General features: G+C 31.6%; 1 protein-coding gene across 3 annotated transcripts in view; it reads left to right on the top strand.

The window, feature by feature from the left end:
* The first annotated feature begins 2,065 nt into the window (after positions 1-2,065).
* Positions 2,066-24,092, top strand: part of LOC123005605 (LIM/homeobox protein Lhx9-like) — an 89,750-nt gene continuing 67,723 nt past the window's right edge. For all 3 annotated transcript variants that reach the window (XM_044399435.1, XM_044399446.1, XM_044399428.1), the window contains exon 1: positions 2,066-2,449. In XM_044399435.1, the coding sequence (XP_044255370.1) occupies positions 2,402-2,449 (48 nt within the window). In that variant the 5' untranslated portion in view covers positions 2,066-2,401. The remainder of the gene's footprint in view (positions 2,450-24,092) is intronic.

The following is a 24,092-nucleotide window of genomic DNA, read 5'->3' as shown; positions in this document are numbered from 1 at the left end:
AGAAACAAAGGACGCGCTGACGCCTTAAAAAGTGGTACTTTTTTGACTAGTTTTTTTGAAATATGCAGACGGCCCAGAAACGGCGGACCAATTGGTCAAAACTTCTGAATATCAAAAGTCAAAAAAAAATATTTTAGGTAATTAAATAACGCAATTTTCAAAAACATTGAAAAAATAAATAGTGTTCAAATTGCATGTACATTAAAGTCGACAAACTACGTAAATAATGCCAAAAATTTTTGGGATTTTGATTACATATTTTTAGAATTTTGGAAATTAAAAAGTAGTAATTTATCTATAAACACAAATAATTCTTTCCAAAATTGCTTTGTTGTTTAAACAAAAAACTCACATTAATAACTGAAAACATTAGGTATAATAATAATAGTAAAGCAGCTTTAATTGTACATACAAGTAAATATACAACTCGGGAGGTGAAGTCTAGCAACTGCTATTCATACTCCCTAAACAAAACAAAAAAAAAAGAAAAAAGAAAAATTGCATTACAGTTCAACTAAAATTAAGAAAAACTACTTAAGTAGAAATAACAGGAAATAAAACAATAAGAAAATAACAAAAAGCAAAAGTAAAAAACTAGAAGTTCAAAAAATGTATTTTGATCTTTTTACGAAAATTGTTCACTGAAAGTTTTTCTTTAAAGAAATGAGAAGAATTATATAACTTTATTGTATTGTAAGAGAGAGATCTTTTAAATATTGCTTTTTTAAACTTTGGTAATGACCGGTCAGCAATATTACGAACAGAAACTTGATGACAACTTTTTTTCGAATGAAATATTGGTGAAGTGGTGAAGCAGTAATAAACATTTTATATACAGGGTGATTCAGCTTAAATGACCCACCTGACACCTCTTGGCAGACAACACATAATACATTATGCACTTACTCCTTGATTCAAAATTAAATTTTGAAAATATCGAGAATCAAAGAACGATATTTTTCGATTCATGAAACTTTCAAAATTCGAATATGAATCAAGGAATAATTGCTTTGTGTATTATAGGTTATCTGCCAAGAGCGGTCTAATGGGTCATTTAAGCTGAAACACCCTGTATAAACACTGACAAGAAATAATTGTGTATTTGGTCTACCGGCAGCCAACCAAGTTCTTTTATTTTTTGAGATACATGGTCAAATTTTCTTAATTTGTAAATAAAACGAGAGTACGAATTTTGTATTTTTTGTAATTTAGGTATATTTAGATTGATAATCTATACATGAATAATAAATGATGAGACTATAATTAAGGATGGAAAGCACCAAGGTATAGTCAAGTTTAATTTTCTTAGTTAAAAAAAGATATTCTACTTGGTATTATAGATACAGAAAAAAAAACTATATACAGAGACGCTCACTTCAAGTCAATTTACTTCTAATGTCTTTCTTATCATACTCTAAGTGTTTTCATGTCTTTATTATGCTTAGATAACGATAAATTTTACTGGAGACACCCAGTCTGCTTCAAAAAGATAAACTATGTATTTTTCAGAATTAATTTTTTATTCATTTTATTTAACTTATAAGAAGAGTTTTGTCTTCTAGAGTAACTTATCATAATGTCTTTTCATATAATTTTTATTTTTTTTTATATGTTATAAGTGTACCTACCTGTAACACCTTTATCTTTCATTTGGATGTCTTACAAACTCGTTTTATCGCATATCAAAATGATTAAGTGCATTCTCTATAAAATGTGATATGTAAACCACCGCTGACAACTGCTATCTCACCAAAACAAAACCTTTAATTACCGCCAACGCGATAAAAGTAGCAGTCGTAAAAATCCCTACAACTTCATTCATGAAACCGCAAACAAATGAACTCATCAAGCTTGCTTCCGCTATAATTACCACTCCAAATACTTTACCCTTAGACCCCCATGACAATGACACCCCTTGCATTTGTCTCCAACATAAACAAATATGAAGCGTTCTCTTATAGGACAGCACCACCCCTTCCACTCCCGCTAACCCCACCTTTATCCCATAGGCGTGGTCTATACTCTTCGCCTTCTCACATGCGCATGAAACCAGCCGCCTGCGATCCGTCTGAGTGCGCGGACGCTCAAAATAAGTGTGTAACGCTATTACACACGCACACTTGGACGTTGTAATAATAGTGTTGTAAATCGAGTGACATGCGCAACGATTTTTTTATACAAGTGTTTGTTTACGGCACTAAGTCGGTAACGGGTGTGCGGAAACAATTGAATTACCAGTGACGTATCTTGTGATGTGACATTGTTTTTTTTTAACCGGTGGTTGATGGTGACAGTGGCCATAGTGAGTTGAGGGTTGTGATCTGTGGGGGTTGTTGAAGGCGCAGTGACGGAAGAAGCTTCAGAAAAGTACGAAACGTCACCGGGTCTGCCGTCACTGCAGATGGGAGTGTTTGAAGAAAGAGCTTCTCACACGCCCGGGATGCATTGGGTAAGTCATAGGAGGCTCTGAGCTTTCCCAGGGTGGAAAATTTAAAGCCCGCCCGACGGGGAGTACCGTAAAAGTTAAAAAACATTGAAACTACACTAAAAATTGTCAACTTTTATCTGATTTTTAAGCACTCTTCTAAACGGAGTTACCGCAACCGCAGCCGACGCAAGCCACAGTGTCAACAAATACTTGATCCTTATTTCAGTTTTATGTTTACTTTTTTGACATTCTTACTACCTTTTATTCTATATTTGTTTAAACCGGTCTCGGAGAGTGAGTTTTTCATTCATGAAATGAAATTGTTTCTCGTTAAGACGTACCTACAATTACAACCTCATTAAATCTAGTCGTCCATGATGGAACAAAAACTATTTTGACATTTGTCTCAAAAAACAACTTGATCTGTACAAATTAGGAATGATTCCATTTATGGAGCGTAAATGAGCCAACTTCGATTTTAATATTTATGTCATATGTGATGGGATTTTTAAGAGCGGTTTGAGGAAGCAGGCCATGGACGTATCGAATCAAAAATTGTTTTTTTTTTTATAAAATCAGTTTTTTCAAGTAGCAAACTTGACTCTATTATTAACAGGTAGAAGGTCGTGATTAATTACCCAAAGTTATGGGTTTGTGATGATGGTACCAATGGATTTAAAAACAGTTGAAGGTCGATGGTGAAATATTTCGGAATCCAACCAGGAACCTTACTGTTATTTCTTTAATTTTTATCATGTCACAAATGGTAAAGTGAATTTTTGATCAAAATGATCAATGTTTTCAACTTAATTTCAAAGCAACAGGCCACTCTGCTCAAAAATTGAACAACAGCTTGTCCAACTTAAAAAAACTTGATCTAAAACACTATGAACCAGTGTTTTGTTCAAAATTAATATTTTACTGTTAATAAAATCAAACAATTTTAATTTTTTACTAACCAATAAATTATTTTTATGAGTACTTAAAATTAACCGTAATTGGCTTAAACGTCTATAAAATATGGAATAAACTATTTTTATTGCATATTACAATATTTTAAATACAAGCCTATATCCTCCTAATCTTGATTTTTGAAATTTTAAGTTTTTTTTATTTTATGGTTTTATTTTTATCCCTAATCATAAAATATTCCACTATGACTTATTTTCTTATTATTGTTGATTGTTGTTACTATTGTTTTCTTGTTTACAATAATTTTTTTATTTTTGAAAACATTTGAGGCCAAATTTGATTCACAACCAACCCCGGTGAGAGTGAACATGTCCTCTCTATAGGAGGGTTTGCCTATTGTCTGTTGTGAACACAACATTAGAAAGCAAATTTGTCAAGATTTTACATTCTGCCTTTTGTGTGTTTCTTTTGTGGTCAAAGAAGGTGAAATAATCCTCTTTAAGGCGAATTTTATTATTTATCTTCAATTGATACTGGTTTTGCCTGTTTTCACCATACGAATTCTTGTAGTTTTACACAAGTTTTCACTTGGAATAAAATAAGACATGCAATAAGGCTATAATTTAACATTATAATTCACTACTATTCTCACTGCGTTCTAATAAATATTTATAAGTTTAATTTAAACTGTTTTTGATAAAACATATTATTTGTGGTCACGAATTTAAATATTTTATGTAATAGCTTAATCGAGTTTTTAAAAACAGATTGTTGAGTTTTTAGCGCCAACTTTTATTTACTTTTTAGAAATGTCACCTGTGTGAATCACAAATTTTCCTAATTAATTTTTATCTAAACGAAAAAGCAAAAGTCAATTAATCCAAATTAGTATTGGCCCTAAAAGGCTTGGTAACGGTGCAATTAGTAAAAAAAAAATGCAAATCATGCATGACATATGGCGTTGAAACGTGAAATTTGACAGTTGCGTCACTCTACATCTCCAGCAGTCGTAGAATAGGAAATTTATTCGAATTTAAAACACCGAAAAAAGCTTTGATGAGAAACACTAAACCGCCGGCTACTGAATTTTAATTTCTGTCAAGTATCTTCGTGGCCATAAACCGGACGTCTCACGAAAATAATTAACATCCACTGTCATAACTAATTGAAATTTGTCGCCATTTCCAGCGTGGGAACCTCCAATATTAATTAAAATTTACTATACTGGGTGGCTTCGAAAGCGGCTCGGTGTTCGAAAATTTCGATGTTGAAACTATGTGATGCATTGTGGACCAAGGCGGCTGTGAGCAGTGATAGCGTTGTTTGTTTTACTCGTCTGGGGTCACCGCGATCTGTCTGTTCGAGATACTCTCTTTCGGGGTCAAGTTTTCAACTCTATGGACACCCTGTCTCTGCGATTAACATATTAGTCAAGATAAAGGCTGATTTGTTACTAGGCGAACTGCGAGACAGGGACGGATTCAAGGTCGAGGGCCCGGATGGATTATGGCACAATGGATGTCACTGTGACGGGATTTTGACAATCGGATGGTCGGCTTCTCGGAACGAGGATGCCGATTCGTATTGTGCGAAATTGACCGAAAGAATGTAAGGTTTATTTTTCTAAAGCAAAAAAAACTAAAACGAGGTTTAAGTGTGCCAAAATAAAAATAGACTGGAAAGTTAATTTGGTTATATTTGGAACAGTTATCACTGTTATATTGTTATCAGCCAACGCAGCAGACAGCACCTGCTGGCGGGACAAGTAAAAAAATGCAAGTTTGATTCCATATACACATTATTTAAAAACATAAACAACTTGACAGTAGGGATAGTAGGCTACGATTATGTTATACATTTGTAAAATAATCTTTTGTAATTTGAACTACATTTTCTGTTTAGAGTTTTTCCGTTTCTCAAAAGTTTTTTACAAAATACAAAGCTGTAGATTTTCGTTAGTGACATTATTTTTTAAGTTTACTGTACAGGGTGCTGCATTTTGGATGTCCGAATAGGGAATGTCCGAAACTAAGAGGTTTAGCCAAAAACGAGTAATACATTCTGGAGCTCATTTTTTGAGAAATTAATATTGATTAAAACCTCCTCTTTAGTTTTCGACTTATAGACAAAAATTGCCATTTTAGCGAAATCTAAAAAAATCATATCTTCCTTATTATGGAAGACACATACAGGGTGAATATAAAGTATGGAACCAAGCGGTTTTTTTTTTTAATCATTTGCTTCTAGAAAATAATAATTTATATAAATTAAAGTAATATAAAAAATGTGATAGTATTTTGAGTACGAAATTTTATTTTGTTTATAAATTATGCGATTTTTTTGTCAAAATTGTAATTTATGTAAAAAAAAAATTTTTTAAATTAACTATAAAGTAGATAGTTGTAATCCTTAGATCATAACTTTCATGAGAAAAATGGTTTTATAGTGGGTTGCTATTTGAAAAAAAATTTTTTTTTGTGGAACTCAAAAACAAAAGAAAATTTCGAAAAATTTTATTCTTAATAAAACATCACATTTTTATAGTACTTTATCATTCATCAATTAGTTTTTCCAAAAATTAAATAGTTTAAGCGAAAAACGTTTGGTTCCATACTTTTAATTCACCTGGTATTTGAAATAAAGATATTATTCAGGCACTTTTTTACGTAGAATTTAATAATGTAGTTTACAAATTTTTTCATTTGTTTGTGTAGAAGTAATAAAATAAATTTGTCATTTTTAAAAAGCTTGTTTTTTTCTTATCTAAAGAATATATATTTGTAACAAATTATTATAATACATTTTTAACAAAAAATTATCTTTGATTTTTGTTCTCACTTGGCCATGAAAAAATGTTGAATCTTCAACTAAAAGGATTTAAACTATATTATTTAACGTGTCACTAATGAAAGGATTTTCTAAGTACTAAATAATGAAAAAAATGCAAAATAAATCAACTTATTGGCGACTAGTAACATTTCTTTGTTTTTAAACAAGCTAACATTACCATTGTAACTTCTAGTGATACATAGAGTGTTGTAAAAAAACGCCGCTTTAATTTTTCAATAAAATATATTTTATATGACACAAAAATGACGATATGGCTATTCAAATACCCAAATTCCGTCTATGTGGAACGTTATCCTACCTCCATTAGATCATCAAAAAAATCTTTTTCTAATTGTGTTGACATATTTCTTTTTCCTATTTTTGAAAATATGTAATAATTTTGTTCTGATGCGCTCGCGTATTTGTTCAATAGGTACTTCTAACGCATTGTATTTTTAAATTTTTGATTATTATTTACACATTTGGAGTGAAATAGTTTTTCCATGTCCAACTATTATCAAACAAAATATGTATTTAATTTTTTTAAGTATAATTATAAAAAAATATGACACTGATGATATTGTATATGTTTTTTTATAATTATTTACTAAAAGTAAAAATAATGCCAATAAAAGCCACAAATAACATTAAACAGAATTACAATTTAGGATGGAGTTTCCTTGTTTTCTCTTCTAATAGCTTGTAGCAAAAAAACTTGTAAAATTTAAACATAATTTCAAAATTTTTATAGACAGAATTTTTTTAACATTTTTCCATGTTCTTGGTATCTTACCTTACCATTTTTCTCTGGGGCTGACAAAACACAAAATTAGTTTTTATTATTCGTTTAGGAAGTCTGTCTCTTTTTGCTGTCGTAGGCATATCTTGGATTATTTAAGCTCTAATATCAAAAAATGAAAATACTAATAACTTAATAAGTAATAATTATGACTTTATTCTAAGTACTACAAAACTTCTAAAAGTAGGTAGATACTCGTATTTGAAGATTAATTTTAGAGGTTTTCTTCTATTTGCAAATGTTTGGATCTTCAATTGTTTTCGTATTATTTTAAATACGGAACACATTGTAAATTGTACTTATGCTATTAATTTTTTTTGCATTTTTCTATGATTTAAAGCACTGGTATTTTTTTCTGTAGTTTTCGAAGCACTAATTTACTTATCGCTTTTGATGAATTCTGTTATAAAAATGCGTTATCGTCTTTTTGAATTAACTCACTCGGAACTCGGAGCTGATTTAACACTTTCTGTTACATCGGTAAAATTTAATTTTAACGTTTTGTAAAATATGTATGTATTTATAATTATTTTTAAGCGAAAAATCGTTATTTACCAGTATTTAACAGTTTAATACATTTGAAAATACACTGAGCAGCAAAATTATGGAATAATCTTATTAAAACTGAAAATATTTTGTTTTGGTTTATAATTTTACACTTTTCTGGTTTTTGAGTAATGACGTCATCGACATTTTTTTAATAGAAACTCCTTTTTTTAGCTATTTTGATAGATCTTTTAATTGTCGAAATGACAATATAGATAAGTAGGTATATTACATACCAAAGTTTTTGCAAAAAAAAACATACTTACAAAAAGTGAAAAACGTACTTAAGTTTTAATATCAACAAACCAAAAAGTGTAAATTTTTAAATCAAGTTGAAAGAAATTTGACCAGTTCAAGCTTTTATGCCAAAACAAAATATTTTCCGTTTTGATAAGATTATTTCATAATTTTGCCGCTCACCGTATACATATAGATTGCGATTCATTTGTTATTTTGCACTTTCTTGTGCACTTTTTAATTCATCTGCGTTTAAAAAATATGCAAAAAACTGAAGACGTCATGACAGTTAATAAACTTGTTTTTCGAAACACCAAAAATTTGCATCTCCATTTAATATTCGAATGTTGGCATGACTCGTCTGATTTTTCGATAAGCTGGTACTCACGTCAGGCCGCAAAATTCAATAAAAAATCGAAATTATTGTCTTTGTTTTGGTTTGTACATCGGCCACCCACCGAAACGGCGCCAATTTCCTTCTTAAAAATTAGCATTTAAATCCGTCCGTTTTTGAGCGATGATTTCCTCGTCTCGATTTCCCGCGATGTGGCGTGCAATTAACTGTTATTAGAAACGCAACAGGTAATATTTTAATAACAATACAAAAGCTCATGAATTTTATGAAGATTATCTGGGAAGCCATCTGCTTAGATCCTATGTAATTTCGCCTCTGTGAATGATTGATGTTGGGGCAGATTACACAAAGAAGCAACGGCGCCCGACTTAAATTGTAAATTGTCGGATTAACTGAATCAAATGACAGATAATGGGGTGGCGGACTTATATTATAATTAAAAATTATTTCACCTCGCTGCTCCTCTTATTAGAGCCGCTAGGCCGGCATATCGTCCGGATTTGGCACCGATTCGATTCGCATCGAGCCACACCTGTTTTTCCAGAAACAGTTACTCGAAAATTCGGTATCTCTTCGCCGCCTACTCTAATGAGGCGAGCTACTGGAAAACAGGTAGGCGTAGAGAAAACATAAAAATATTTCACGGCCTTCTCGCAACAAATCGCTGTTGGATGTCTCTGTACAGCGAGTCTCTAGAGAGCAAAAAGCCTCTCTTGGGAGGCATTTTAATCAAAAAACCGATGTTAATTCAAACCAATAGATGTATAACTCCATTTGAGTCGTGGCCGGTAAGTTAGTGCGCTGTATAATCAGTTTTTGAAAAGCCACTAACACTAATAAGGCGAAGCTGCCTCTTTGGCATTCACAACACTCGCCTCTTACATCTGTCCAATCAAGAAAATTTTTCGGAAAAATCTCGCGATTTTTTCGCGCGATTTAAATTGCCTCAATTACAAAGTTTTATGACAAAGTAGGCTGCGCTCGTCTCGCATTCTTATCAGCCATATTTGGAAGCGTCTGATTACTTAACGACACTCATCATGAACCGGACCAATTAATGTGAACATTTTCATTTCGTTGACACTTGGATTGCGAAAAATTTTTCGGGGCGTCTAGTGGCCTGCTGTCAACGTTTCTATTGTCGTTGAACAAAAGACACACGCTACTTGACACATCCAGGTAGCTTGGATTAGACCACCGCACGCTACGTCAATTGTCACGGCACTCTATATTTCTCCTAAATATTCGTTATCTCGTCTAACATCTGTCCGAAAGAAGGGAACACTAGGTGGTCTCGGAAATGGAGATGTTTTTGAAATATCTCCAACTCCAGGACCGGACTCGATCGAACGGGAAAAAAGATTTAATCAGTTTTAAAACAGTTTCCTGTCTCAGAGCGTGTGTGGGTATATTCTCTCATGTGAAATGCCGACATGAGACCAGTGCTCGACTTTAATCGGTTTACCTGTTAATCTATATGAAAAGGTCAATAGCATTCACTCGCAATATACAATTTTCTCGTATCTCTGAGTCGTGACTTTTCGGTTATCGGATATTCGGACCAAAAAGGAGGCGGTAACGGTCCCACCGAAACAATACACGTGGTCACGTGATATCCGCAAGATATAACCTAATTAGGTGAGGACGAGTGTGAAGAAACGACCAGGAATATAAGCCGGGATTAAGGATGTTTTCCAAGGAGAATAGTTTAAGAAGATTACGTTAACTACTCGGTATTTGTGTTTTTATGCATTGCCTGCATTGCGAACCTTGATATTTCAGTTCGCACTTTATTAACAGCGTTCGTGGCTTTCGATTTAGTTAATGCAAGCTACTGTTTTTGAAAAAATTGCTTCAGTCGAAAGGAACAAAGAGTTATTTGTCGCGGTTTACGAGGAAAGTGGAATTATACTGCAACTAATTTTACACTTTCTTGGCTACATTAACTTAAATTTAACTAAATAACGAGTTACGAACTTTAAGTGCTACCAGTAGTAATTTACAAACATGTCGGTGGAAGTTGTTATCAAAAGATCATGTTTTTCAGCTTTTCTTATTTCTTTAAATAAGATTGTTATTGCAGCCATAATAATTTTATTTAGTTACATTATGTAAAAAATTGTACACATTAAAGTAACTATGTATTTTAAAGAACATTAGCACAAATCAAGTTTTTCAGATCTAAGTAAATCTATTCATACAAAAACTGAAATTTTTAAATAAAAATTGTAGGTTACCATTAGTAATAGTTATTTATGGTACAAAAAGTCACGCAAGGAAAAAGGAAAGGTTTATTTTACGAGCCCGTAGGGCGAGTGCGGTGCTATTCTTAACTGATACATGTATGTCACACAAAATTTAATCCAACACCTCTTCAGTGCATTGTTTTTTTTTTAATTTGACACTTATTTTAAGTTGTCATCAGGAATTGTCATGTTCAAATTGTGTGTTTATTATTTAAAAATTGTTTTAAAGCAATAAACAAATAAATTAAGGTAGGGAAAACAAAAGTGTATACAGGGTGTTCGGTCCAAGTCGCCCCGGCCGATAACACTTAAACTTATTATTTTTTTTAAATCTAAATTTTCATATAATACTTTTCATTCCTCGTTTTCTTAGTAAATGCATCATTTTTTTTGGCATATCCGGTGTAACCGTAAATTCTACTAAATTTAGTTTTTCAAATGGAAGACCTATGTTTTTTTGCTCGAAACAATAATATGTAATTGGCATGAAAAATACGGTAAACCACTATTTATTACATTTTACTTTACATAATGCACTCAGAAAACAATTTAAATTTTTGAATTTTATTGCAAATTTTGCAACGTAGGCGGATTTTACTTGTCAAGGTATTCATGCAAAAAGCAATATGCTTGGATACCGTTTAATTGTTAGTTTGACAAAGCCTAATTTGTCAATAAATCTTATTGAGATCTTTAATAATGGATCATATAAATTACGACGAATTGGTAGATCAGCTTGAAGTGTTTTTTAAGTGCAATAAAAATAGAGCGGAAGTATAGACAAAAATACTCAAATATAGTTCACCCAAATCGTTGGAAATTTAGTCGAATTGAAAAACAATTGAGACGAATAGGTTCGCTTCTTAAAAATAAAAAACCTGTGGTTCTTTGTGAAGAACAAGAAAATAGAAATCTGAATGTTTTGTTATCAGCCGAAGAAAATCCAAGAGTTTCCATAAGTGAACTCGCTCATCAACTGACAAATTAGATTTCTCAAACCAACAATTAAAAATTAAACACACCTTTCCTTTAAAATTAAAAATCTGGCTACGCGACCAATTTCCTTATAAAATTCTAAGATTGAAGATGTTTTTTGATTGCATTGTGTTGCGCAAAATGTAATAAATAGTGGTTTACAATATTTTTTATGTCAATTATTATTGTTTGGAGGAAAAAAACATAGGTGTTCCATTTGAAAAATTAAATTTGATAGGATTTCCGGCAACCCCGGATGTGCTAAAAAATTTAATACATTTATTAACAAAGCCCAGAATGATCATTATTTCTTAAATATTTACTTTTTGAAAAAAGAAGTAAGTTTAGGCAATACTCAATATTTTCAAATTTGAGTTATTTTAAGAATCTTGCATAAGAACTCATGGTGAAAAAAACAAATCATTCTTGTTTGTGAAACTAAAAATGTCATTAATTTTATTTTTATTTCGCTTCTTAGCACTTGTTGCTGTTTTATCTGCCGATGTAGATCTAATCAAAACCTCTCTGCGTATAAAACGGTCTAAAATATGTGTCGTTTTGGTCTAGATCGCGTGCCTTTGTGCACCAAGCCCTAAATAATGAATTTCGAGGAGCCCCAAGCGCGATTTCCTTCCGATACAATCTACAACTGTACAAGTTAGTAATTCCAGCGAGTGAATTAACGCAGATTCTCTCGCATATAATGCACTTGGTCGCATTTCCGTCTGCCGAGACGATTGCATTTAATGCAATTTGTACACAAAACAGTTGAAATCCACATTAAATTTAACGCAACGGCATTTGGATAAAATTTATGCGACACGCTTATCGCCACCCATTATTTCATTATTTATTGTTCATTGTTTGCTGTTGTGCATTTTCGCCAAAATTTTTATTAATAAATACATACAACCAGGTTAATATTTGTTTGACCGATTTCTGATAACGGCTATTTACAAATTGTGATAACTGGGGAAAGAAGCAGATCTTGGTTTTAAATGAGAACTGTTTTTATTATGTAACGTGTTTCATACGGATGCTTGGGTTTATCAATTTGACCGAAGTTGTTTCCTGAAGATATCGAGCTGGTGGGTGTTGAGCTCCGAACTCTTTCAACGGTTTTGTTTGTGTTTCTTTTCTTCAATTTTTTTCTTTATACATTGATAAACTTGTCAAATGAACATCGAAAGCTAAAAACCTGTCATAATCCCTTTATGTCTTAAAATAATACATACCAATGTATAAGATATGACGAAAGGAATATTTTTCTAGTGTACTGAATTTTTTGTTACTTGTACTTTACTTTCAATATTTTGAAAGTCGCAAAATTTCACAATCAGCTGAGTAAACAAAGTAATTATTGATAATTTATATTTTTTAAACCAATTTTGTCAAATAAAAAATGAAAACATTTTTTTGTGGAGAAATTATGAAATAAAACAAGTTTAAAAAAGATTTACCATGTGATTTTGAATTTAAGTTGGCAACACATGAGACAAAAATTTTTATACTATGCTTATATACATTTCTGATCAAAGTGATTTTTGACTTTAAAGTTAAGTTTCCAACATAAACTATCAAATAAACGTCATAGTTTAATAATAAAATGTCATTCATTTCCGAAGGGGGCTGCTGTCATGACCGTCCCCTGACACAATTTAATATCACAAATAATTAAGTGTTGCCAACTTGATTTTAAAGTCACAGGTTACTTTGATTAGAAATTTATTTCAAAGCATGGTATCTTCTTCCGTCTCTATATTATTCAATATTGCCAACTTAGTCATAGGCCACGTTGATCAAAATTATCAGTATCAGTAGAACTTCTTTTCTTACATTGTTAATGTCGTATATCAACTGCCAAGAAAATACTGAATATTTTTCAAATTTTTCAGCTTTAGGTATTTCGGAAACAAATAAAACATCCTCAAACATTTTTATCTATTACAACTTATTATATTCTTATTATATTCTTCATTTTTCAAAATTGTTTACTCACTTGGGGTTACAATTTATTTAAACGTGTTTTTTTTGTAAATTTCATAATGTATAGAATTGGTGTTTAATATCTTAAATTGGATTTTTTGATAATCCATTAACACATCCGTTTTTTTGTGACATAAAATTCATAAAGTGACATTTATGAAACTCCACGTAGTTAAAATTAAATGAAAATATATTTAGCTTGTGGAATTTTAATTAACAGAAATGAAATTATCTTTCAATTAGCGGAAATACCATGAAAACTGAAAATTAGCACCAATAAATCTTGCAAGCTCGCTACTGATAAAATTTAAATTTTTCGCGATCATAAAAAAATTTAAATTTATTTAAATTTGGTGGCAATACTGCAGTAGTCTTCGATAAAGTTTTGTAAAAAATAAATTTGTTTAAGGAAAGGCAGTTTAGTAGAGTTAAACAAATTATCGTCGCCTTATCACCACCATAAAACGTATTCTTCCACTTCCAATCATAATTTATATCCTGCAGTCTTTTTAAAGAATGATTTCATCATTGCAAGGCCAGCACGTGACCCCTGTGAATATTTGCCGAATATATTTAAATTATGTCATTTTTGGGTCAAATATTTAATCTCCCGAATGGGACAATAACCTCATCGGCGTGACATTCCTGATACCGCCACGAATATATGCATAAATCAGGGGTTTTTTCGCCGCCGGTGTCAAAATAACGAATCGCTGGTGTTCCGAATTGGAACATGTGTAAAACAGCGGGACGTCACCCCGACCGTTGTATGTATATCAACCATATTTCTCCAGAGATAGCGGGCAGGTGGATTGAAAATTGGGAAATAATTAATATAGGCACAGCTGCATCCAGTAATTGCGTAATTTGCCGCGGAACACGCATCAAGATAGATCAACTTTTTGTTTTTTTCGACATTTACTTTGTGAGAGATTTTCGCCAAAAGCAATTCAACAATGGATAAATTGATCAGTTGAAAAAATTTTACTATCTACTCCGGAAAACCGCAATAATAAACTTTTCAATTATCTCTTTTCTAAATCTTGTCAACTAAATTTATTTTTATGTGTTTTGAACAATAATTCAACATGTATTGTTTCCTATTCCTACTTTCTTTCCTTTATCAAAAGAAAATCAGAGCTTTGGTAATTTAGCTCTTCCACATGAAATACCAAGACTTTTCCTATAAAACTAAAGTGTTCATAAAGGCATAGATTTCCGTATAGGGAAGTGTCCGTAATAGGAGGCTTAACCTTTCTCTTGATTGACGTGATTTAAGACTTTTTAGTTGAGTACAATTTCTATTACACGTTGCCGTTTGAAAAATTTTAAAAGGGTTGGCTTTCTGTACTAAAATTGAAAAAAAATTAGGCAGATATTAATAACAAATAAAATTTTAGTCCAATGTGATGAAATTTTATGTTTAAAAAAAATTTGCAGACTAAATTAACGTTTTTTTACTTAGACACATTATAAATGCAAGTTTAAATAAAAAAGAAAGGTTGTTTATAATTTTTTTATTGTGTAAATTTCGATGAAACTTTACCTCTGATGTTGAAACTATAGAGGGTGTTTCAAAATTCGCGTTTCAAAGAAAAATTCGGAGTAACATAAGGTACCAACAGGAAATTTTGACATTTGATCTTTTTTATTTCTGTCTGTTTTTTATTCAAAATTTTGGTGAAAAAATTGGTAGCAGCTTGTCTCTATAGCCACAAATTTTGTTTGCTTTTTGTTTTTGTCTCTAGAAATTTTGTTAAAAAATTATGGTTATGTTTTCAAATTGAGATGTTGTCAAAAGTTTGACTGTTATGAATCTTGTGTGCCTACTTGGTCTTTGAAAGCGGTATAATTGAATACCTGAGGACAGAAATCATTACCTAAGGTCTAAAGACAGAATTCAGTGCTTATAATTTTGATAGAAACCGCAAGTAAGTACAAGGTTGTGGACAAAAATGAGGTTCTTGCTACAAAAACTTTAAAGAAAAGGATGTATATACAGAAAAAAGTTATTTAGCAAAAGATACAAGTAGGTGTTATTATGATTGGCAATACATTTTGTGTAATTTATTGAAATGAGCTCAAGGTTGATGAATTTTATAAATTCTTTTTCAGCTTTAGTTTCAAAATTGTTACTTTTTCAACTCGTTCCTCAAAAACGATGCACAAGACACTAATTTATTTGCTTTCTTTCCGAGGTTTTTTCTCATTCATGTTTATTTTGTATTCTTGTCAATTTCTTGCTAAAAATTGAAAATGTTTAGCAAACCTGCATTACAAATTGCGTCTACATTTCAACGGGTCCTTTTTCTAACTTCCTGCTTGCGAACTATTCGTTTCCAATAAATTTAAGTAAAAAAAAAACAGACTTTATATGTTTTTTCATAATTATTCAATGAAAGAACAAAAATTTTGCCCATGAAAGCCACAAATAACGTTAAACATAGTTATTTTCTCTTCTAATAACTTGCTGTAAAATAATTTTTCTTACAGAAATAAATATGTTTGAAGTGGAAAATTTAAACCTCCATAATTTTGAAATTTTTATAGATAGAATTTTTCCTTGTTCTTGGTATCTTATCTCATTTTTTTCTCTGAGGCGCGAGTTCTAAAACACCCTACGTATTTACGAATAAAATGTTCTGAAGAATCTTTTGTCTTTTAAACACAGGTCAATTATTGATAATAGTTTTGGAATTATTAGCTGATATACGCTTCGGGTCCCTAAATCTACTAAAAATTGACCTTAGAAGTTCAAGAGATTTAGAAAAAAACACGTTGTAAAAATGCAAAAAAATACATTTTGAAAAAAATCATAATAAGAACAGAGAGCATAAGCATTCAGTTATGGTAAAATTGCGTACATATAACTCATTCTTTTGTGATTCAACTGAATAAAATTTTCTCCAACGGTTTCAGAAATACCTTCCTGTTTGTTTTGATTAATTTGTAGCAATTTCTATTTCAATAGCCATTTCTCTCGTTTGCAATTTCTATTTGCCGCCTGAAGCACTTTATTACCTCCTTGTTCACCCAGCTTACACAATGTCTCTTTCAAGACAATTAACTTCGCCATCTGCGTAATTGAATCAGTAAGAAAAAGTCCTCTCGTAATGATAATAGTAATGTCAAATGGAGTTTTATAGTCGCGTTAACAAATTGAATCATTAAATCGCTTGTAATACAACTCGACGAAGCAATTACTACATCACGAATTAATCATCGCCCCGTCCATCACCGTCTAATAGAGACAACGAAACAGTTACACTAATATTCTAATCTCCCCAATCGCGATTTCAAAACACAGATCGCAAATCTTTAATTAGCAATTAAAATCTGAAAAATTCAGTTATCTTGTGATATGGGGGGATTTCTACAGTCTTGCCACCACGTGCACCCGAAAGGAAGTGATTTTTGACGGATATTCGCAACACAGGAATTTTATCCTGACCGGACACGAGACAGGAATGCGATGTTAATTAAACAATAATTTTCTTGATTTATTAGGAATGCGCAGGAATGATTTATCGATTGACCTGATTGGGTTTTGCACGTAAGAAATAAAAATGTTTTTTTTTCTAGTTGAAGAATTCTGTATCAAGAAGTGGCCCAAAACTAAAAATATCAATTAAAGAAAAAGAATTAAATACAGATTTATTTTTGTCGAAAAAAATCAAAAAGAAATCAACAGAAAATAAAAGACAAAAATAACAAAAACAAAAAAGTTGTCAAAAACAAACTCAACACACAAAGTATAAACAAGTAAAAGAAAGTAACAGAAGAAAACAAATACAAAAAAGCACAAGTTTTTACTATTTTTGCATTATTCCATTTTGTCATCTGTTGTTGATTAACTGGTTATTTACATCATTTAGAGACATGATTAATTAAGATAAAGCAACTACTAATTTTTATAATTAAGTTAAACTTATATTGTGATAAGATACGTGTGAAAAAATTCAACTATACAATCAATAATAATTTTTAATTAATTAGCGCTATTAACAAAGCTTTCTCAATTAATCTTATGAAGCTTGACAAATTATTTGGAGCATTTATTAATAGCCAGCAGTCAAAAATATATTTAGCATATTTTTTTAATTGCACTCGTTGTAGAATTTGTTAAAGCTTTACTTAAGGAGGTAATAAGCAATATATTATTAGTCCTGGAGCTGTGGAAGTACTACATCAAATGCGAGTTAAATTTACATTAAGCAACAGCCTTAAAACTCAAAATAAATTCCTGGAGCTGCATAAACATTAATGAGAAAAAAATTAATAAACTAGCAAGGTATGTGATTAATAATTATCTAAACTGGTGGACATTTGTCAGGGAATGCAAATTGACATTACTCATATTTTTTAATTGTGAAATTAGAGAAGAAGAGGATTAACAATTAATTAAATTAGCATTAATTTTGTATAAGTGAGAGCTCCAGATTGCAAAGTGTTGACAAAATCTTAACTAATTAATATAATTAGAAGATTTTATTTTGTTAATTGATTTTTTAAATTTCATTCAACTGCGCACGTGTCTAATCAATTGTAAAATGAGTTTCTTACAAACGAGGAGTAAAATTATTTGTGCGTACGCAACGTAGATAAATTTCGTCTAATTAAAGCTAATTTATTCCGTAATTATGTATTCCGTAGAGTAGCCCCTTTTTGATTATGATCGCCAGTGCAATTAAAGTACAAGTTTTTTCCTTCGACAAAAAAGTGTCAGAATTTTTTAACTTCTGGGTCAAGATTTACGATCTCGAGGTTTTATGACACTCGTTCACAAATAAATTAAAAAAATGCATTTGTCGATTGGAATTTTGAATTTGTTAAGAATTAGCTTTCCCACGTATCAGCGTGGCCATCTTCTTGGCAAAAACGGGACGTATTCAATGAAGTACATGTGAACATCTCCTTTTACGTCCCATATCGCCATCGCTGAAAAATTCCTCGCTGCTCTCCTACATTCCTCTTCCTGTTTCATAATTCATAATGGCGCAACTACCGGTTTTGATCGACGTTTGTGTCAAGGAAAAAACGAGGAGCAGCCCTCGTTTCAGTTATTTCAGGACGATTCATAAATTATTCCTGCGGTCATTTGTCTGCGAGTGGCGCGACTACAGCGACACCGAGACACTTACGGCGGTACGCAGTAATTAACGATCTTAAAGTCGCATTTTTCAAACGTGCACTACATAATATTTCACACAATAAATTTGGGGAGTGTCAAAACTATTTTTAACGGTTCGAGGCGATGCCAGACATGTTACTTGAGTTTTAAACTTTTTTCGTGGGTTTGATGTAACACCAGACGGGGCTCGAGACACGATTCATTTTGCAAAATTTTGAAATATTTTTTGAAAAATTTGTTGATCCTAGAATTGAAAAAGTTAGAAGCAATATAGGAGAGGTGCTGGAGATGAGTGTTAGAAAGTTATACATATATCAGGTGAATAAAAAGTATGGAACTAAGTGTTTTTTGCTCAAACTATTAAGTTTTTAGAAAAAATAATTGAATAATAAATTACTATCAAAATGTGAAGTTTTATCAAGAATATAATTTTTCGATTTTTTTTTGTTTTTGAGTTCTACAAAAAAAATATTTTCTTTAAATGGCAATCCACTATAAAACCATTTTTCTCATTAAGGTTATGATTTAAGAATTACAACTATCTACTTAATACGAATATTTAAAAAACAAAAATAAAACAAAATTTAGTTCGCAAAATACAATCACATTTTTTTATATTACTTTAATTTATATTATGTATTATTTTCTGAAAATATATAACTTACAAAAGCCGCTTGGTTCCATACTTTCTATTCACCCTGTACAGTGATAGAAGAAGCAAAGGAAGGTAGAGTAAAACTAGGAGATTTCCAAAATTAAAAAAAAATGACAGGAACGAAATGCGAGATAATGAAGAAGTGAAGAAGTGGATTATGGAAAAGAAAATAAAAGATAATATTATAACAGAAACGGATAAGCAAAAAAAAATTGAAAAGGTTGAGGAAAGAAGAAGACCGGTTACTTAAGCTTTGACATCATAATGAGGGAAACATAAGAAAGAAGGATCAAAAAGAATGAGTCGTTTCAGAAGAGATATAAAAAAGAATGACATTGCTATTATTGCAAAATTCAGATTTGGAAAGAAGACATTGCGAATAAATACTGGATATGATAGGAAGAATTTGAAATGAGGAAAGAAAATAAAAGAGGTAGAATAGGAATGGGGAGAAAGAAACGTTCAGTTTTGTCGTAGATAAAAGAAAACTTATGTTTAGTATAGATGAAATGTTCTGAGACAGATATGGTGATAAAATGCACTAAAGAAGTTAAAAGCAATACAGGAGAGGTACTGGAGAGAGTGTAAGACTAGACATGAAAATGCTAGGGAAAGTGCTAGTTGCTAGAAGAAGTAAAAAACGATAAAAGAGGAGTAGAAGCATCGAAATAAGGGATAAAGTTTGAGGAAAAAAACAAGGAAGGAAATTAAAAGTGCGGACGTGGTTTATGAAATAGAAAGTAGAAGACAATATTATGAAAGACACGAGTAACTTACGAGAAAAAGTGGAAAGTTTGACAAACAAACAAAAATTAGAAAGAAGAACCACAGAGAAGATTCAAATAAAAGGAAAGATATTAATGCAAATAAATACTAGATGTAAGAGGTAGAAAAAAATGTGGAATGTAGAACTGGAAGAGGAAGAGAAAGTGTACTGGACGAAGAGGATTAGGAGTAAAAGAATGGAAGACGTGAGAAGATTAACAAGCAAATTTGAGGATTATGAGTGAAATGTATTATTATTGTACAAATCTTTTGTTAAGTTAAAAAAACAAACAATAAAACAATAAAAAATAATAATTTTGAAATTTATCGCTTGGTTTATAACCACTTTTTCTATTCCTATTCCTTTCTTTTAACAAAGTTAAAAAATTATTAGATTTGAAATTTACATTATACTCTAAAGAGGTTTTTAAATTGTTTGAAAAAAAAATTGTTTGATAAATTTTAAGATAAGTTTATAAAATTTGATGTTGTAATCTTATTTTTTGGTCCAATTGCTCAGCTTAATCTAGACCACATTCCACAAATTATTTATTTGTTTTCCTTTATTTTTATCTCTGTTGTTACTATCAACAAGTGCAGACACTTCGCATGCATCCTTTTTCCAGCCAATCTCCACTTTTCTTTCTGAATTGTTTAACTCCAAGAATTAAAGATCAAGGTCACCCCTGATAACGTCAAATCAATCATCTCATCTAACCCAAACAAACCTCCAACACACGTTTTCTTCCACAATAAGTTCTCGTTCGCTCTAGTTTCGTGTTCCAAGCCAAGATTCACCACAGTTTCTTCTTTTTCATTCCTTGGTTTGTTTACGAGAGTTATTAAGTGGCCGACAATCATGACACCGATGCATATATTTATGGTGTCAGCGAGATCGCAGTCGAAAGTTATGGGGGCACCTGTTGATACATTTTTTAAAAGCCGGACAAACCTGTGGAGCCCGTCCGCTGTCAAAGCTGTTATGGAATGGTTCATTCACTTTCTTCGGTGAAGGTGCATGGCGCAATCACGACGAATTTCGGGAGAGCGGACCGAAACGAGTTCAAAGCCAAAATCGAGAGCAAGGTAGATTTTTTGAGAAAGCGCTATATGCATTAAAATAAAGTTAAGGATAAAAACATCAAAAAAACAATATTTGCTTATAACAACACAAGGAAGCACCGACGTTTTTGGATAAAAAGTGGTTATAGATTATATTTTGTGACAAACTGCTGATTTAGTACTTCCTCTTAAAAAGTATACAGGGTGTTTGAGGATTGCGAGTAAATATTTTAACCACTAATAGGACTCTTTAAAAGAAACAACTTTCATTATTCCAACTTTTGTCGAAAGCACGTCATTTCTGAGTTAAAATTAAAAATAAAATGAGGCTGAAAACCCGTCCCCGCCTATGTCTTAATACGATGTTTACAATCATTCATAAGAAACAATTTTGGAACGTAAACAGCGTAAAGACAAAAAAATTATCGCTACATTAGGGTAGATCAGTGTCAATGTTAGTGGGTCAATACTTGCTTTTATAAAAAATTGCTCGAAATGTGATCATTCGTTGGCAATGCACACTTCTTGTACTCTTCGGGCTAGGGAAGCCTGCGTTCGCACACACAGCCCTTCGAAGGTATAAATTTGAGCTGCGTACACTAATTCACAAATTGTTTCATGTGAACCTCCAAAAAATCCAGATAAACGGCACTAGTTAAACGTTGAGGTAATATGTGGGGTCCAATTTGGTGATCTTCAATGATTTCTGCCCAAACATTTAGTGAAAATCGGTCTTGGAAGTAATGTCCGTACACTAGTTAATTTGGCGTTTGAGTAGTTGGCCATAATGACTTGATTGACAATTTAATTTCAAATCGATGTGCACAATTCACTCGAAAGCGCATTAACGACTAACGACACGTGGAAACAAGTGATAATTTTTTTGGACAAAAAGTTTCCTTTTTTCTGTACAAAAACTTTCACGGTCAACATTCAATGCAATTTATTTTCATTGATATTTTTAATTCCAACTAACAAGGACAGACACACTGAACGGCTCGTGAAAATCATAGGGGGGAAATTGCAAAAATAAAATTTGCATACGGAATTTGTTTGGTCTTCAATTCGACTTTTCATAACAAATTCTCTTAGTGGTTAAAATATTTGCTCGCAATCCACAAACACCCTGTATAGCAAAAGGACAACAAGAGTTGAATTTTGGTAGTGGTATTGATATTTTTTACCATCTCTGGGCGGGTGGTGGTTTGTTGGTATAGCTCGCGTGCCACACAGGTCGTCCGCGATAGTCCAGGTCACGACCCTCCAACGGAGAGCCCTCGTGAGGTCCCTCACCTCCCTTCGGTGGAGCGCCGGCGGCTCTCTCTTCTGACAGCTATCACTCTCACGACCCGGCCAGCCGCACGACTTGGCCCGATAGGGACCCATCACACTCATTATGTTATGAAACCGGCGTGTTACCTCCGTTCGTGTTTGTTTTAACCAAAAGCAATAATTACCAAGCGTACGCTCGAATCTACCATCAGCAATAACCAATTGTTTTTTAATTGCATGCGACTTTAGGGATCGGAGGTTGGACGGCCGGGCGATGGGGTCGACTGATGATGGGTGGAGAAATTCAATATGGGCAAAAGATTAGTGCATTCCACAGAATGCAACTGCAAACTCTTGCAAGCAAAATTTTCAAAAAAACAAAACTTTATAAATAGAAAGCTTACAAGACCTGTTAAAAAACGGTTACTATAAGGTATAAAATTACATTTTTTGTATTGATTTACAAGAGTGTTGGTTTTCGAGACAAGCAATATATTATTATAACTCTTATAGTCTTGTCTTGTAGGTTCTTGAATTTTTAGTTTAGCTTTAGTTTTATTTTCCTTAACACGTTTTTCTTAAATTTTTCTAGTAATCAAAACATAATAAAAAAAATGGTTTTTAAATAGATGTCGTTTAACTCGATTCTGAGGGCATTTCTTGAGTTTATATTTTAACAGTTGTTGTTCAAAACCATGTTTCATTTGTAAGAAATATGTTAAAAAACTATTTTATTAACTTTGAGTTAATTATGGAAAACTTGTCAAAATAATTACTATTTTTATAATTCATGTATTTAGAATATTTAAAACGAGTAACTAATTTTATATTAATTGTAGATTATCTTATTAGGAGTAAAAGTGATTGTTTATGTGGCGAAGCTGAACGTTCATTTTGCCGAACGGAGTGAGGCAAATGGATTCAGCTGAGAATTGGAAATACAGTATGTCTCTGAATTGGGTTTACAAGAGGAAAAAAAATCTTTGATTTTACGCCAAAACTGCAAAGGATTAGGTAACATTTTTTGCTTTACCTGAAACGAGCAAATCTGTATTTAGAACTTCATTATTCTAACTCAGTAGAAATAAAAGTTTTTTTTTTGATTTTAGACTTAAAAATCATAGAAAAAGTGAAGAGAGGAAGTTACAAACAAAGGAGCTAAATGTCAAAATGCTGTTTTTGAGTTATTTAATAAAAACTTCTTCAAATTCACTTGGTGAATATACTGATAGCCTCATCTTTTAATGAAAATGACAGGCTTAAAAACTGAGAAAGCACATGGCGTTTTTGAAGGGACAAGCAGCATGGCACATACCACTATCGTCAAGTTAATATCTCGAGAAGTGAAAATTTGGTACTTAGCTCCTTTGCAACTTCCACTCTTTAATTATTCTAAGTCTAAAATAAAGAGAAAAATTAACATTTCTTTTCACTAAATCAGAATAATGAAGTTTTAATTACAGATTTGCTCGTTTCAGGTAAAGTAAAAAATGGTTTTCTTTTGCAGTTCTGGCTTAAAATCGAGGATATTTTTTTTTCTCTTGTAAACTCAATCCAGGAACATACTGTATAATGAATAATAACATTATTGTAAAAGTTACTTTGATTGAAAAACCGAACTCGTTTCTTAATTGTTTTTTATATTTTTTTTATACTGACACATATTTTGTGTATATTTGTAATTAGGTATAGAAATTCTATCTTTGAAGAATTTAAAAACCGAGAAATTTACAACAGAAAAGATGAAAGTTGACAAAAATGCACGAAAAATATAGATATAAGATTAAATCATATCTACCTTATACTCTACTTAAAAGTTCAAAAAAATAAAAATTATTAAAAATATAGAAATTAAATTTAGATATAACAAAAGCATAAAATTAAAATGTAGATT

Source organism: Tribolium madens, unplaced genomic scaffold, assembly GCF_015345945.1.
Source record: "Tribolium madens isolate multiple individuals breed KSU strain unplaced genomic scaffold, Tmad_KSU_1.1 Scaffold_11;HRSCAF=98;Tcas5.2_LG3b, whole genome shotgun sequence".
Lineage (NCBI taxonomy): Eukaryota > Metazoa > Arthropoda > Insecta > Coleoptera > Tenebrionidae > Tribolium > Tribolium madens.
This window is presented reverse-complemented; position numbering and strand designations above follow the sequence as displayed.